This window comes from Nelusetta ayraudi, unplaced genomic scaffold (genome assembly GCF_046127955.1).
Source record: "Nelusetta ayraudi isolate G7.1 ecotype Tasmania unplaced genomic scaffold, CSIRO-AGI_Nayr_v1 ptg000008l, whole genome shotgun sequence".
NCBI lineage: Eukaryota > Metazoa > Chordata > Actinopteri > Tetraodontiformes > Monacanthidae > Nelusetta > Nelusetta ayraudi.
Window position 1 is genome coordinate 4287434 of NW_027466058.1, and position 14494 is coordinate 4301927.

A 14494-nucleotide genomic window follows, 5' to 3' on the forward strand; every position below is an offset into this window, starting at 1 on the left:
ATAACAATTAATTTGTAAATCCGTACATGTGCTTATGTATGTCCATTAAAAGGTTAAATAGACACCAATTTTGGAAAAACATACAGTATGTATTTTTGTACAATACACCCACCAAACAGTCTGAAAAGTGAAAGTCAATGACTTTCTGCCAAAAAATACAGCACCTGGGTAAATAATTGGATTACAGGTTTTATCAGGTTCAAATTTTTTTTTTATATTTAAGCAAGTTGGCTGACAAACCAATAAGTTTAGATACATTAAAACATAACCAGATGTCACTTAAGTGCAGTTATCAAACTCAGAAGCTCTGGACTTGCAAAGTTTTGGGATACAAGGTTCTTTTCTCAAATGCTGTAACAACAACAACACAACTAGCCATATGGGTGTTGTATTGTATTGAAGTATTGCTTCGGCATTTCCACAGTTGTATAAACTGACAGATGTTAGACCGGAAAGCCACATCGAGATCACCTCTTTTCTGCTTCACTAGTTAGCTATTAGCAGACCCATGAGTTAGCAGCTTTAGCCTCTGACAGGTTCATTTTGTGTAACAGTATTCTGAAATGCATTGCTGCACATTATAAAGTGCTCCACAACTAGCAATATCATATTAATGAGCACAATGTCATGGCAATCAATCAGGCAACCATCACAATAGAGTAGTAAGCCTAGAATTAGTGAAACAAAAACTGACCAACAGGTTGAAATGTTAAAAGTTAAGGCCATTGCAAGATTATAAACAAATGATCAATTTCAGAAAAAAGCCCTTTTGAAAACAAAATCTTTAAAAAATTACATTTGTTGTGTATATACAATCACTTTAAAATGGAATGTACATTTCTATATTTACATCAGAGCACAAATATTCAATACAGTGAATACTTTCACAGTTTGGTGTCTTTTAAGCTTATAAACAATGTGCATAAACATGTATGAGGCAGACTCACGCAGAAGAACACTGAAATGGCATGTAGGCTGGCCGTGCAAAGCATTAACTGCTACGAAGGAAGTCAGAAGAGTCCACGTCAAGGGGCTCCCGGTGCAATGAGGCATTCGGGTTTTATACAAGTCAACCAAAGTTTTTTGTCTTTTTTTTTAATCACGATTCCCGGTTCTGGTTCTGCTGGTACCAGTTTTTATAGCAGGAAAGAAGTGTCACTTGAACTGTGGTCCTGTGCCGCTGCGTCTGCGAGGTGGTGATTTGCAACGTTTCCGTTTCCTTGGTGCGAAGTGACTCCTGACAAGAGAGGAGTGTCCGCAGCGGGAGATCTCGTGGAGCGATCAGAGGTGATCACAACCACGTACCGATCTTCTCCTTCCTCCTCGTCCTCCAGGCTCTCGTGGACGTCTGCTGTCACGACTGAATTGTCTGCTGCCTGTCGGCTGCAGGAAGGTGATGAGTGGAACAAAGGCAGCTCCGCTGGCAGTCTGTCAGGGTCCTCCTCGGGAAAACTGGTGTTGATGTAGATTATATCATCCCGGCTAAAAGACTCTGGTAGCTTTTCTACGACCTTTTCCAACATTTCCCGCAGCTGAGGGAAGAGGGGTCGGTCGAGGGGATCGGCCCTCCAGCAGCTGAACATTATTTCATACCTAGACACAGATTTAAAAGAAAAAATTTAGGTCATAAAGGTCTGGATTTCTAAGTCAAACAAAAAAATGTATCATAATTACTCAAAAGTGAAATAATACGGGGCAAAAAGGGGACCAAAACATAAATTTTCTAGGTGTCAACATTCAGCACTTACCATACTATTGCAAAAGAAAAAACATAAACAGAGATTTTTAGGACTCTTAAGGATGAAAATGAGGTCACAAGAATTATAAACATCTGCATTTAGTCCATTACCTGCAAATGAGGACTGAGGTATATATAAATTAGGTTCTATAACAACTACTGACAGCAAGATGGCCCTCCAGCAAACACTCCATTAACTCATATTTAGCACAAAGAAAACACTCACAGCTCATCCAAGCAGCCTGCTGGCTGCTTCAGTCTGTGTCCCTCCAGAAGGTAGTCATAAATCTCATGGTTCTGAACTCCTGGGTATGGCGTCATGCCTTGTGTGGCAATTTCCCACATGGTGACGCCAAAAGCCCACTGCATAAGACAGAACATTGACGCTGGGTGTGAATTCAACATGATCTGAACGTGTGCTAATTAAATTAATCCAAAAGTATCAGAGACAATATAATAATTTATCTGCACAGAACTTGCATTTAGGTCAGTCACACAAATGTTAACTATTTCACTGTCCCTTGTCTTACATGTTGATCTGACACATACTGTATATTTTCATTAAGTAGGAAATAAGATCATATTTTGGGTTTATACATGTGTATTTCTAATGAGTTCTTGGTCTTACCACGTCGCTCTTTACAGTAAAGACTCTGTCAGCCAGACTCTCCACTGCAATCCATTTCACAGGCATTTTGGCGATCCTGCCCTGCCTGTAATAATCTCCACTGTAAATCTTCTTGGACAGCCCAAAGTCTGCAACACAAACCGTCATATCGTCGCGTAGCCTGCAAAACACAAACAAATAAGCAAAAAATATAATCACTTGTATTCATCGTCAATCTTCAAGAAAAAAAAAATATATTAGACCACAACTCAATTTTAACACTCATAGCACAAATGTTTGCAATCGCAACTCACATGCAGTTGCGAGCTGCCAGATCTCGGTGCAGGAAGTTGCGACCACTGAGGTACTCCATACCCAGGGCGATGTCAACCATGAATTTCAGGTGTGTCTGAGTGGGCAAAAACTTCAAAACATACACACATGCAAGGATAAGAAGGTAGGTTGACATTATTTGGTTGCAAACAGGACGTTTAATTTTTTAAGATATCTCACCAGCGGATTCTCTCCGAGGCGTGAACGCAGCAGGAAACTGTGCAGGTCACCGTACTTCATGAACGGAAGAATGACCATGGGCCTGGGGAAGCGTCCTGAGTCTGCCTCCAAGCAGACGCCTTACAGGAGAAGGACAAGGAGGTACGCAGGAATGAGACGCTACAGTATATGGAGATGGCTGGATGGACTTTCGTGGTAATTGATCAATCTTACCGAGCAGTCTGATGACGTTCGGATGGTTGAAGTCTTTCATGTTGGCTGCTTCATTCAGGAACTCTTCAATCTCCCTCTGGGAGAAGCTGTCCACTGGAGACAGAGAAGGAACTTACTTGTCATGCGGCTCTGACAGTATTTCAAAATTTCCTCTACGCAGTTTTAAACTCACTCTTCATCGTTTTCACAGCAACTTTTTCCGATGTCCCATCCTGTTGCCTCAATTGTCCTTCCACCACTGAGCCAAATTCACCTGATAAAACACGTGACAATCTACTCATTAATAAGAACTCATCAGCGGCAGCACAGAATCATCCACACAAATTAAATCATCCTCTTCCAAATTAAATGCATTCACTCACCCTCTCCGAGAACCTTCCCTATGGACAGCAGGTTTCTTGTCACCATCACATCCTGAAGTTTCGCTTTAAGTTCTTCGCTAATGCCGAGGTTCCCGACTGCAAACCACATAGCCATTCAGGTTATTCACAACTGACTTTAGTTATTTGGACAACATGAAAGAGTGCAAATACGTTATTTCACACAGACGAACATACGTGTGATTCCAACAGCCTGCCGATTGTAGGATCTCTGTGATCTGTATTCAACTATTGGCTGCAACTTTTCACCGCCGTGGCCAAATATCCGCCTGCAGGGGGAGGCAGAGAGACGATGGAAAAAGAGAACGTGAACAACAACAACTGCAGAAAGTAACTATTGTAGTTACAGGCAGACAGAGGAAAGCAGAGAGGATATAGCGAGGAAGTCCTCTGGAGTGACCTTTGCTGAGTTACTGTTTTCCTATCCCAGCCGTTGGATGTGACACATTTTCAGCTATATCCTGAGTGGCAACACTGAGTCACGAACTCCAAGATAATAAATTACAAAAAAAAAAAAAAAAATCAGCTGCTGTTTTCTCCATCTCAACAGCTGCACAGTGATGACTAGCTTCAGGTGAAGGCAGCAGTGATTAAGAGGAAGCCAAGCCAGTTTATTAACAGAGACCGGAAATTTTCTACTGCGCTAAAGAAAGAAATATTACGCAGCTCCCGGAGGCAGTGATCCAGAATGAAAAGCTGCCAAGCCATCTTTGAAGTGGCCTAATAATTCAATGCCGCTGGACGAACGAGTACTGCAGGGGGGGGGGGGGAACTTAAGAAATAAGAGGTTCAAACTGAGTGAGAGCTTACCCAAAGCAAGAGACGTAAGTTCTGTTGCGTAGGCAGATGACGCCTGACAGGAGCAGCATCAGAAGACAGAAGCCACTGACCATACCCAGAACCACGTAGAGGGAGTCTGGAACCCCGGTGTCCGGGCTGGATGATGGTGACACGACCGATTCTGAGTGAGGAGGCAGACATAGGAAAAAGGGTTTAGGCAACATTAATTTTTTTTAGCTCTGCGTCTCTACTCCTTGCAACACACTGCCGAGGGTGATTGGAGGCAAATTAAAGTTCAAAGCTTTGGCTGATGGTACACATCAGCCTACACAACTGCTACAACGAGAGACATGAACGTGTGCACCAGATGTTGGGATCTGAACCTGGACCAAAAGAGGTCCGTCATGAAATCAAAAAAAAAGAAGCAAAAGGTATGACATATTTTCAGGGGGAGCGGAGATGTGCAACACATTTGCTGAACTATGTTGGTCCGATTCTCAAATTCCTAGATGAGGAGATGAGGTGATAACTTACTGTTCTCTGGCACAAACAGCCAGGCCCGTGGGCTGACCATGCCAGCGCCTGCCTGCGTGCACGCCGCCACCTCCACGCTGTAGGTGGTGTTGAATTCATGCACTTCCACAAAGGCCACGGTGGAGTTTCTGTGGATCTGAAATCACAAAAACAGGAAATAGTTTTTAAACATTGGCAACAATAGTCACCTTGCGAATTGCATTTTGGATTTTCCCCCCGCCTCCCCCTTTTTTTTTTAGCATTTGGTCTTGTGGAGATTACAATAATCAAATTATGATACGATAATTTAAGATATGTTACAAGAAAAGTTGGAAAAAAAGATGATATTTTGTGGTCACTCTGCTTGAGCAGCATCCTGATTCCAAGATAAAAAAAAACAAACAAAAAAAAAACACATGTTACATCCTTGTCTTTCCTTGTCTCTTACTTAATTTCCTTTAAAAAAATACTAGAGCAAGAAGAAATCCAAAAGTAAAAGCCCTTGAAAGCCACCCGTTCCCTGCAAGATGAAACCTTTTGCAAATAAAAGAAACCGAGGGAATTGACCAGCATGGCACCTACTGAAACTTAAAAAAAAAAAAGGGAAGAAGGCCAGTGCTTAGAATGAGCTCGTGTTCTGCAAAAGGAGGCGACATGTGACAGACAGAGCCCACAATTTCACAACACCCCCACACCGTATTGTTAAAACAGCTGTAATGTGCTGACAGTCTGACTCTGAACACATGATTTACGGTCCATCGCGCCTGCAGCACAAACACAGCGGAGAAACATGTGGTTCAGCTTCCCTACTTTGGTGAATCCACAACTCATTTTGACAAGCGCTATCACAATAATAATAATAAAAAAAGATGAGAACACAATTCATTTTACTTGTTTGACAAGCCAGTCGGCCATTTTTGTAGCACAAAGACGCTCTTTGGGTGAAACAGGTGGCCTTTGTGCTCATTTCCAGTCACCGCTTCTGATACAAAGCCATTGTGCCATGACATCAGCACCTGAGTGGGCAACGCACGAGCGGAGTCAATTCAGACCTGCGGCACACATCCTGCTGTATTTATATTGCATTAACTGTGCGGTGAGTCAGCGGTCAGACATAAAGGACTAAATGTCAGTTTTCACACCATAAGCTTCCGCTCAATACGACCCTGACGGGATGGACAGGAAATGCACCATTGTTACCAGTTTGCTCACGCGCAGGAAGAGAGGCACCAAACGCTGAAGGCAACAGCATCATACAGTGATGCGGTGGGGCTGCGGGGGTGCACAAGGCAAGAAGGTTGTTTTGAAAACACGCTTTTCTATAAGTGGAAGTGAAAAGGGTTCTGTTCCGAGTCACTTTCCACGTTCTGGGTAATTCTCCAGAAGGGAAAAGGAATGCGGCCCCTCGTCGTGACGCTGGGCTCCGGTTCGATTTCAGGACAATGAAAAATCACAAACATGCAACTCATTCTTTGTACGTGCGTCACGCATTACTCATTGTTGTGCAAAGATCACATCAGCTCCAAGATAGCAGAACTATTGTACATTTCATTCATAACTGCCTTCCAAAATCTAGGAAAAAAATCTATTTGTTGACCCTTATCTGTCCATCAGGTTGTTTAGAACTCCAGCCAGTTACATTGTTTGTGTACACAAAACAGGACTTCAGGAGTAAGTTTCATATCGGTAATTGCTGCACACACTTAATGTGTCCACTTCACCTGTCACTTAATATAAAATAATGAAGATAAAGTAATACTTGCATGTTTAACGTATGTGAAAAATGATCCTTAGTATTGTTTAACAATTTGTTTAACAGATCTGAAATATACAAAAAGACAGAACTAAAATAAAAATATTTTAAATAATAAATAAAAAGAAGTATGTTGTAAAAATTTGGAGCCTCTCTAAAATCCCACAATTTTAAATCTTACCCTGCTCCAAACCTTTTATGGACATCATATCAAATCTTCTCTCATAAACATAAACAATTCAAAAGAAACAACCCAAGAAACCTGTTGAACAGCTGTTTTACACCATGTATACAAACTGAAGTGCACTTTGGACATCTTTTATTTCAGAGACCTACTCACTGCAGTTCATTTTAATCACTACAATTCAGAGCAGGAAGAGCTGGAGGTACTACTAAGGTACTGGGTTGCCACACTGCTTACCTTGGTTACTTGTGTGCCATGCCTGACTATGACATCATATCCCCGCAGGATGCCATTTATCTTATCATCTGGGGGAGGTTTCCAGCTGATCACCAGCCAGGACTCATTAAGATGTACTGTGACATTCCGTGGATAAACCGATGGCACTGAGAAGACAAGAAACGAAGGACTGCTGTTATTCTGGCCGGCGTGTTGGAATTTTAGTGAGGCAGTTTTTAGAACAGAAATCATTAAAACAGAAAGTGAGGCTCCAACTTCAGTGACATCTTTGATTACAGCACGATATGCACGATACTTCCGAGCAAAGCCGAGAATCATTCAACTAAAATATCCCCCGTGGCGGCTTCAGGAAGGAAATTCAAGACATCACCGCCCAGCAAGTACTTTGTGTTTTCTCAGTAAGACCACTCCCATTTCCTATGTGACCCTTCAGGAAAACCCTGTAGTGGACAGGACATTTTTGTGACCAGAGGTTGCCAAGCAGAGAAGGTAGTTGGGCAACTTCCTCTGCATTCCCGCGATTACATGCAGACAGTGAGTAGGCTTACGATAAGTACAGTTTGGAAAGGAAAGCGCTAGGCTAATAATACAGCGCTAAGTCTGCGAAACCGGAATCTCATTTAATGTGTAGCAAGGCCATAATACAGAGGATGTCTTTTGTGTAGAATTTTTTTTTTTTTTTAGGCTTAGCAAAGATGAAATAAGCACATTGAGATACGATTAATAAAACTATTGAACCCAAAAATAAACCTGCTGCAGTTTCACATCAAACTGTACAGCAGACATGCTTGACCTGAATGCTGTTGAACAGTTTCCTAAGTGCTCACATACCTCCTTCGGTGGTGCTGCTCTGGACCCACGTGGTGATCGGAGACGATCCCACCTCATTGCTGCAGGAAATGCTCATGTTGTACCACGTCAGCGCCTGCAGCCCGGGGACTTCGGAGTGGAAAGGCGGCGTTGTGACGTTGATCAGCCGGGTCACCGTCACCTCTCCTTTTCTCTGACTCACCTCTTTGACCTGAAAAAAAGGGCGAGCATTTTCAGGATTCCGTTTTCCTGGGAAGTGCAGCGGACAGCACGGTTCTGGGCAGATCTTTACCCTAATCTGGCATTTTGTGAGAGGGGAGAAACCATCGTGTCCAGGGCTCCAGCTCAGCATCAACTTATTGGGCTGCGTCTCCGTCACGACGACATCAGACACGGGGTTTGGGGCGACTGGAAAACATCGTAAAAATCCCAGTTAACTTTTTAAGACGGAGGCCTTTTGTCAGCACGCACAGCAGGGCAACCTCCAGGAATGTCTAACAGCCCCACGGGACGGTTCGTCTTCACCTTTGATGTTGATGGTCGCTTCCCTGGAGGTGGTGACTCCCTTGTCGTTGTGAGCCTCACAGCTGAACTGTGTGTACTTGTAAACACCTGTAAATGACACGTTGAAACAGTCAGCATGGCCTCACCTGCTAGGTGCCCGAAACACTCTTGATTTATCTTGATTTTTAATTTCCCTGAGGGAGTCATCCCAAGGGGATCAATAAAGTCTGTCTATGTCTATGTCTATGCACAGCCATTCGAGAAAGAGTTCAGATAGAACAAAAGGACCAAAGAAACTTGCTGGGTGACTTGTTGAATTGTTTATCAAATTCCAACTAACCAGTCAGAATTGTGAGAGCAAATTTAGATTTTTTTTTTTTTTTTTTGAGGTCAAGACTGTCAGGGGAGGCATGAACCGAGCTTCACCGCTCCACAGTGAAAACACAACTCTTGCTTTTGCAAGAGTTGCATTACATAGCAAAGCATAGCATAGCATAGCATAACTACAACTCTGGCAACTCTTGCAAAAGCCAGTTGAAAATAACCTTAAATGAATGAACAACCTTTTTTTGTCTTTCAATTTCATGTGAAATAAACGTCCACTCCTGATAGAACTGCTAGTACAGCAGCAGCGCCCTCGCAGATGCTTCTCACTTTTGTCACAACAACTCAATCAATCTCATTTCTCCTGCCTCATGCCTTCCTGATGACGGAATCCATGTAAATCTAAGAGCGAGGGCTAAGCACGATTTCGGAGTCGGAATCTGTGCAACCATTCAAGGTTGGCAGCAATCTCACCACCTCACCTGTCTTCAAGGTTAATGTGCTGCTAAACATCTGCTCACCCTGGCTCTTATCTGTCAGAAACCTTCTGCACAAGTCAACATATTGTTCAGGGAGACAAAGCCGATTGCGTCTGTGTGTCAGGAGTGGAGACAAAAGTGTCATGTCAGTCTAAATAGAGAAGCAAGACTAAAATTGACACCAAAAACATATTTATGGGCGACTCGCTCCATTGTCAAGCCACTACGGTTCCCAACACCAGGGCCTCATGCAGGGAGTGCAAACTGAGCCTCTTTAGCCATTTTTTTTTTTTTTTTCCCTGGATGCACTGTCTCTGTCTCTCATCAGCCACAGATCTGTCCGGTTGCTATGAGCCTGGGACGGCCGCTAGATAATGTTTCTTTTGTGTTCCAGTGTCTCAGAAGTCTTCCCACAAAGTAATGATAGTCTGGCCAGCCAGGAACGACTGGAATTAGACTTGGGATGTTTGTTAACACTCAGAGGAGACAGCAGAAGGTAGAACCGTCACAGGCCGGGGACAAAACCCAGAAATGTTTGGTTTTCTGTGGCTGCAGCCCATTTGTGTGCAAACAAAAATGGCTTATAATGGTCTTGGATCAGTCTCAACAATCCCATTCTCTGATTTAAAGTCTAAAATTAACTTAAGTTTGCACGGATCAGAGCTGCCTGCACCTTATAAACCGGTGCTTAAACTCTGGCCATATGTGTTAAATGCATCTGGGCTTCAGGAGGTGAGCAACACAAATGTAATTACCACATGCCTCCTCCATCACCTTCTTCTTCTTCTTCTTCTTCTTTTTTATTGCATGGAAACCCCTCTGTTTGCCTTGCGGGTTTAAACAAGTGGGAGCGAAGAACAGTGGGAACAAGGCAGGTGTGACTTGTCCGGCATGAAACTGGTCATTATTGTGCAGGTTTTCCAAGGACAACAGAGGAATGAAAACAAATTACTTGATGTCACAACACCGATGGAGACATTCCTGACTTTGGTGGCTGTGTTGAGATAATACAGCCACTTTAGATTCCAAAGGTGAGAGCATTTTTTTACTGCACGAAAGCTATTGCAGAGTCGCTATAAAGGCTTTAAGAATGACGGAGGGTGCCACAGGATATGGAAGCGTCTGTTGCAGACGCTACATTTAACACTACTTTAGCAAAACAGGGGAGTGTTTACAAAATACACACAAATAATACAATAATAGTAGATGGATTATGCTGCATTGCTGTTTTCAGAAAGGGGTCTGTAATGACTTAAGGTCAAAGTTTGGGAGTGTCCCGAGTTCATGGCTTAGTGGAGTCACATTGGATTTTAAAACCACACGTGGTATATATGGGGAAGAGGAAATGAATTACAGGTTTAATCACTCGCATTTCTTCTTTTGCTGCACTTAACAAGAGAAAAAATTAAAATATACTGGATCATAAGAGCTTTGAGGTTAGCCGTACAAATGGAAACATCTAAAATTACAGAGAGAACTCTTCCAGCTCACGGTACGACTTCAGACCTTCTCTGTCATTTTCTACTTTTGGACTCTGGAAGCAAATATGGCGAAAGTGTTCTAAGGTTTCCTTTTTCCTGTACACTGCATTTGGACCTCATGCCACAGACCTGGTGCAACTGAATGCAGACGTGCAGTAAAGGAGCCTTTCCATAGACAAAATGAAAAACAAGTCAACTGGCTCCTTCAGGGAGTCAGAAGAGCATTTTCAATTGTGTGACAGAAACGTTACACTAATATTATGAAATTCCAACCTTAGTGGAAAAAGTGTGCTGGGACTGATGGTATGTGTGAGTTGAGTGGCTGGTTTGAGCTCGTCAGTTGTGCCAATATTTGGTCCTGCAAGGCGCTCTGGTAGCCTGCCATCCCCTCTGTTTAGCCCCTCCCTGCCGGCTAGTGGGCCGTCTCATGAATAAGGTCTTTGTCCGCTGAACCAACCCCCGAACAGGCTCTCTGTGCAGCACCCCCATCTCCTCTCTGCCCATGGGTCCTTGCACATGCCGGACCAAAGCACAACTCTGAACCTTTAACCCCTTTGAACAGCAGCAGCAGCAGCAGCAGCAGCAGCAGCTCACTGCTTCGCCTAAAGCAAGCTGGAAAAGTAAAGAGCCGTAGGGGCCAAAAAGTTATGTTTCCAAAACCGATGTTTCCTTTTAAGTGAGAGTCGTCTGAATTGGTCAAATAAACCACAACAGTGGAAAATTCATGACCTATGATTGAGAACGTGCGTGCAGTGTGTGGAAGTGGAAGGGCCCTTTAAGGCGTCACAGAGGGCACAGAATCCTCACCAAGATCTGTGACGATACCCCCAATCAGTTGAGTCATTTAGCCCTATGAGACCACCTCACTGCCTTCATGCTTTTGACTCCTTCCAAACATTTGGTTTATCACTTTTAGCAGGGAGTCAAAGGCCAAGCAAGAATGCAAACAAAAGGCTAAATCTGCTGGGTTTGCTGTTTTCTGAACATCTAGGGATTTTTTTTTTAATAAACTATGCAAGGCCAAATAAAGAAAAATTGACTAAATATGTATACAACACGTGACCCAAAATAAATAGCTAAAGTGTGAAGTGTTTGCTTATTTTACCCTGTAAGTATTTTTTATATATCATTACATCATGCCTGTATGTCTTCTAGTAATGGCAGCAGCTTTCAGATTGTAAGTTTGTTGATTAGTTTCCAATGAAATGGAAACTCTGGAATAATTTGACATTAAGTACCACTAAACGATTTGGCTTATCTTTTACTCTGAGTGTTTTACAAGCTGGTCCTTGTGGAACAACTCTTGCGCACAATAACCTCCTGGCCTATTTCCATAGCTACCTTTAGACCAAGCTAGTTTTCCAGCATATTTTTCAGTCTTGCGGTGCATTAATATTACTGTTTACAAGCTCCAGCTTCAAGTCCTGAGAGCAAAGGTGAATTAATAAACCTCTGAAAAAGCTGTGCAGATTGCACGGACTAAAAACTCGACTGATAAAAATCGGTGACCTTGCGTGAATAACAGAGTGAACAAGTCAGCAGTGCAGCAGGAGGCCCCGGCGACACTGGCTGTTGTGAGAAGCAGCAAGCAAAGCACAGACGCTGAGGCAGCACACCGGGACGGATAGAAACCACCAACAACGTCATGCTAGTTAAGCGCTACGTGCTTCTGCGAGTCTGTCACCGTTGACTAGGAGGCAGCATTTGTGCCGATGAACTAAAGCAAAATAAGCTGTAAAGGGAAGTTCACCAAATGAAGTTGAATAAAAAGGTATAAAATGTTATTTGTGTGTTAATGCCGTACTGCTCATTTCAGCCGGAAGCTCTCCTCATAAAAAGTGTCTAGTTAAGGCGATAAAATAAGCTCGAAGCCACATTAAAGTTTGATTACAAAAAACAACGCTTGCAACAATTTTACTGTCAAGATCAAACAGACTTGCACAGAGTTGGGGTTCTCTTACCAAGGGGAAAATTACTTGCTCAGCTCCTCCAACACTCACCAGGTTGATAAAAAAAAAAAAAAAACAACAACAAGTGAATCTCATGTCCCTGTGACAAACCACGCATCACATCTAAAGCGCTGTTGTGTCTGACTGTTGTGTGGCATCGTGAGTCATGTACTGATCATTCACGTTGGCGTCTCGCCAGGAACATGACCAAAAGAGTTCAAACTCGGGAAAAGATGTCACCACGTGAGGGGGAAGCACAACAAGGGGAAGGAAAAGTATTGCTCTTACTGAGCAGAACACAGAGAAACGTGTTCACGAGTGGGGGGGCGAAAAAAATGGAAGGATGGTGAAGGCTGCACTCTCACCTGACACCGAGTAGTTGCTGGGGGAGTCGCGGCGGTCACTATCGTATAATCCATCCCGGAGCCAGCGGATCTGAACCGGGTCTGGGGGTCCAACCGCCTCGCATAACAGAGTGAAGGGAGAGCCTCTCGTTACATTCCAGTCCTCCGGCTGGTGGACGAATGCTGGCAGACCTGCACATCAACCAGAGTTGGGTTGAAAAAAGAAATTGAGAGAAAAAACAGAAAGCCGTCACAGGGTTGAAGCTCACCTTCCACCTTGACCGTGATCGGCTGCGACTCCACCACCATTTGGCTGACGCTCAGTCTGCAGCGGTACTCTCCAGCATCCGACCGCTGCACGTTTTTGATCCTGCGGAGCACAAGGACGCCCGTCACTGTTTGCGCTCCCTTTGGCGTCGCAAATCGTGGCAGCACGCCGCTGCGTTACCTGACAGTTGAAAGGAGACTTGTGACGCCATCAGTGATGGTCTGCAGGTCGTTGATCGCATCCAGTTTGTGTTTTTCCAGATCCTGGCCATTCTTGGTCCAGACGATGGTGTAGTCGAGCTTGGCGTCAGGGATGTCCATGGAGCAGTTGAATGTCATCTCGTGGCCCTCCGACAGCTGGATGGTGCCCACGGTGGGTTTAAAGTGAAGCCGCCTGAACTGGTCCGGGGTGAGATAGACCCTCGACACTGTGGCCGGTATCACGTGGGGCTCTGCGCGGCGGTAGATGTGGCTCCTGGAATGCTGGGCTATTTACATAGGGGGTAATTGCGTTTTAAACAGGAGGAAACATCAAGTTTAGCTCTATCTCCCTGTTGTGCCTAGAGGTGGAGATGATGAGCACATGAGATCTGACCTCCAAGGCACAAGGGACCAAACAAGGCGTGCACGACATTCACACGTTACCAAAAATCTAACTTTTATGCATTTAAGACTTGGAAGTTGACTTAAAAATTATTGGCTTAAAGTGCATCGCAAAAGAGTGGGTGTGATACCAACTCAAGCAGCACCAGTGAGTAGATTCATTGGTGTAAAGAAAAGTTTGGACAAAGGAATTTTTTCTTTTTTGAGGAACATAACATTATAGCTGATAATGAAGGTGTAGCCAACACCTTCATTATCATTATGACAACATAAATTGCAATCAGACAGTATACAATTAATAGTCGAAACTATACCAGAAACAAAATGAAACAAGTGTTAACTAAACTTACTAAACATTTATTCTATTACAACAGAGATAATTACATCTACCGAGGCAAAGTGCCGTCTAAAGTTCGCTGAAAACATTCTAGGAATTTTTTTCTAGGAAATGTCAAGCTGTTTAAAATGAGGAGCGAGGTCTGCTCTGCTGCAGCCTGAGAGCAGATCACTCTGACGGACATGTGGTTACCGCTCACCGCTGACTGGACTCCCCGCGATAAGAAGCGCCACGGGGAGAAAGACCCAGAACCTGCTCGGAGGTGACTGCTTCTTCTCTGCCATGACCATACGATGCGGTGTCCGGTTTTCTCCCGTCCCGCAAAAACAAGATGCCGACGGTCCAATCCCGGGGTGGCTGTGCAGGAGCAGAACGGTTTGCGACAATAGACATGAATGGCTCCTGCTGCTCTGATGAGCCACGAGTTGTTGACCCGACCAGCTGGAGAGAAGAGGAGGCGGGGGAGAAAGTTTTACTT

General features: G+C 43.9%; 1 protein-coding gene across 1 annotated transcript; it reads right to left on the bottom strand.

The window, feature by feature from the left end:
• Positions 1 to 86: 86 nt before the first annotated feature.
• Positions 87 to 14458, bottom strand: mertka (c-mer proto-oncogene tyrosine kinase a). The gene is made up of 19 exons (XM_076018827.1): positions 14216 to 14458; positions 13258 to 13564; positions 13079 to 13179; positions 12831 to 13001; positions 8254 to 8340; positions 8021 to 8136; positions 7750 to 7939; positions 6919 to 7064; positions 4766 to 4901; positions 4262 to 4412; positions 3629 to 3720; positions 3434 to 3529; positions 3244 to 3324; positions 3072 to 3164; positions 2859 to 2977; positions 2660 to 2769; positions 2367 to 2526; positions 1965 to 2101; positions 87 to 1593 (listed from the first exon to the last, which is right to left on the bottom strand). The coding sequence occupies exons 1-19, from the start codon at positions 14304 to 14306 to the stop codon at positions 1137 to 1139; spliced, it is 2841 nt and encodes a 946-aa protein (XP_075874942.1). The 5' UTR covers positions 14307 to 14458; the 3' UTR covers positions 87 to 1136.
• Positions 14459 to 14494: the final 36 nt, after the last annotated feature.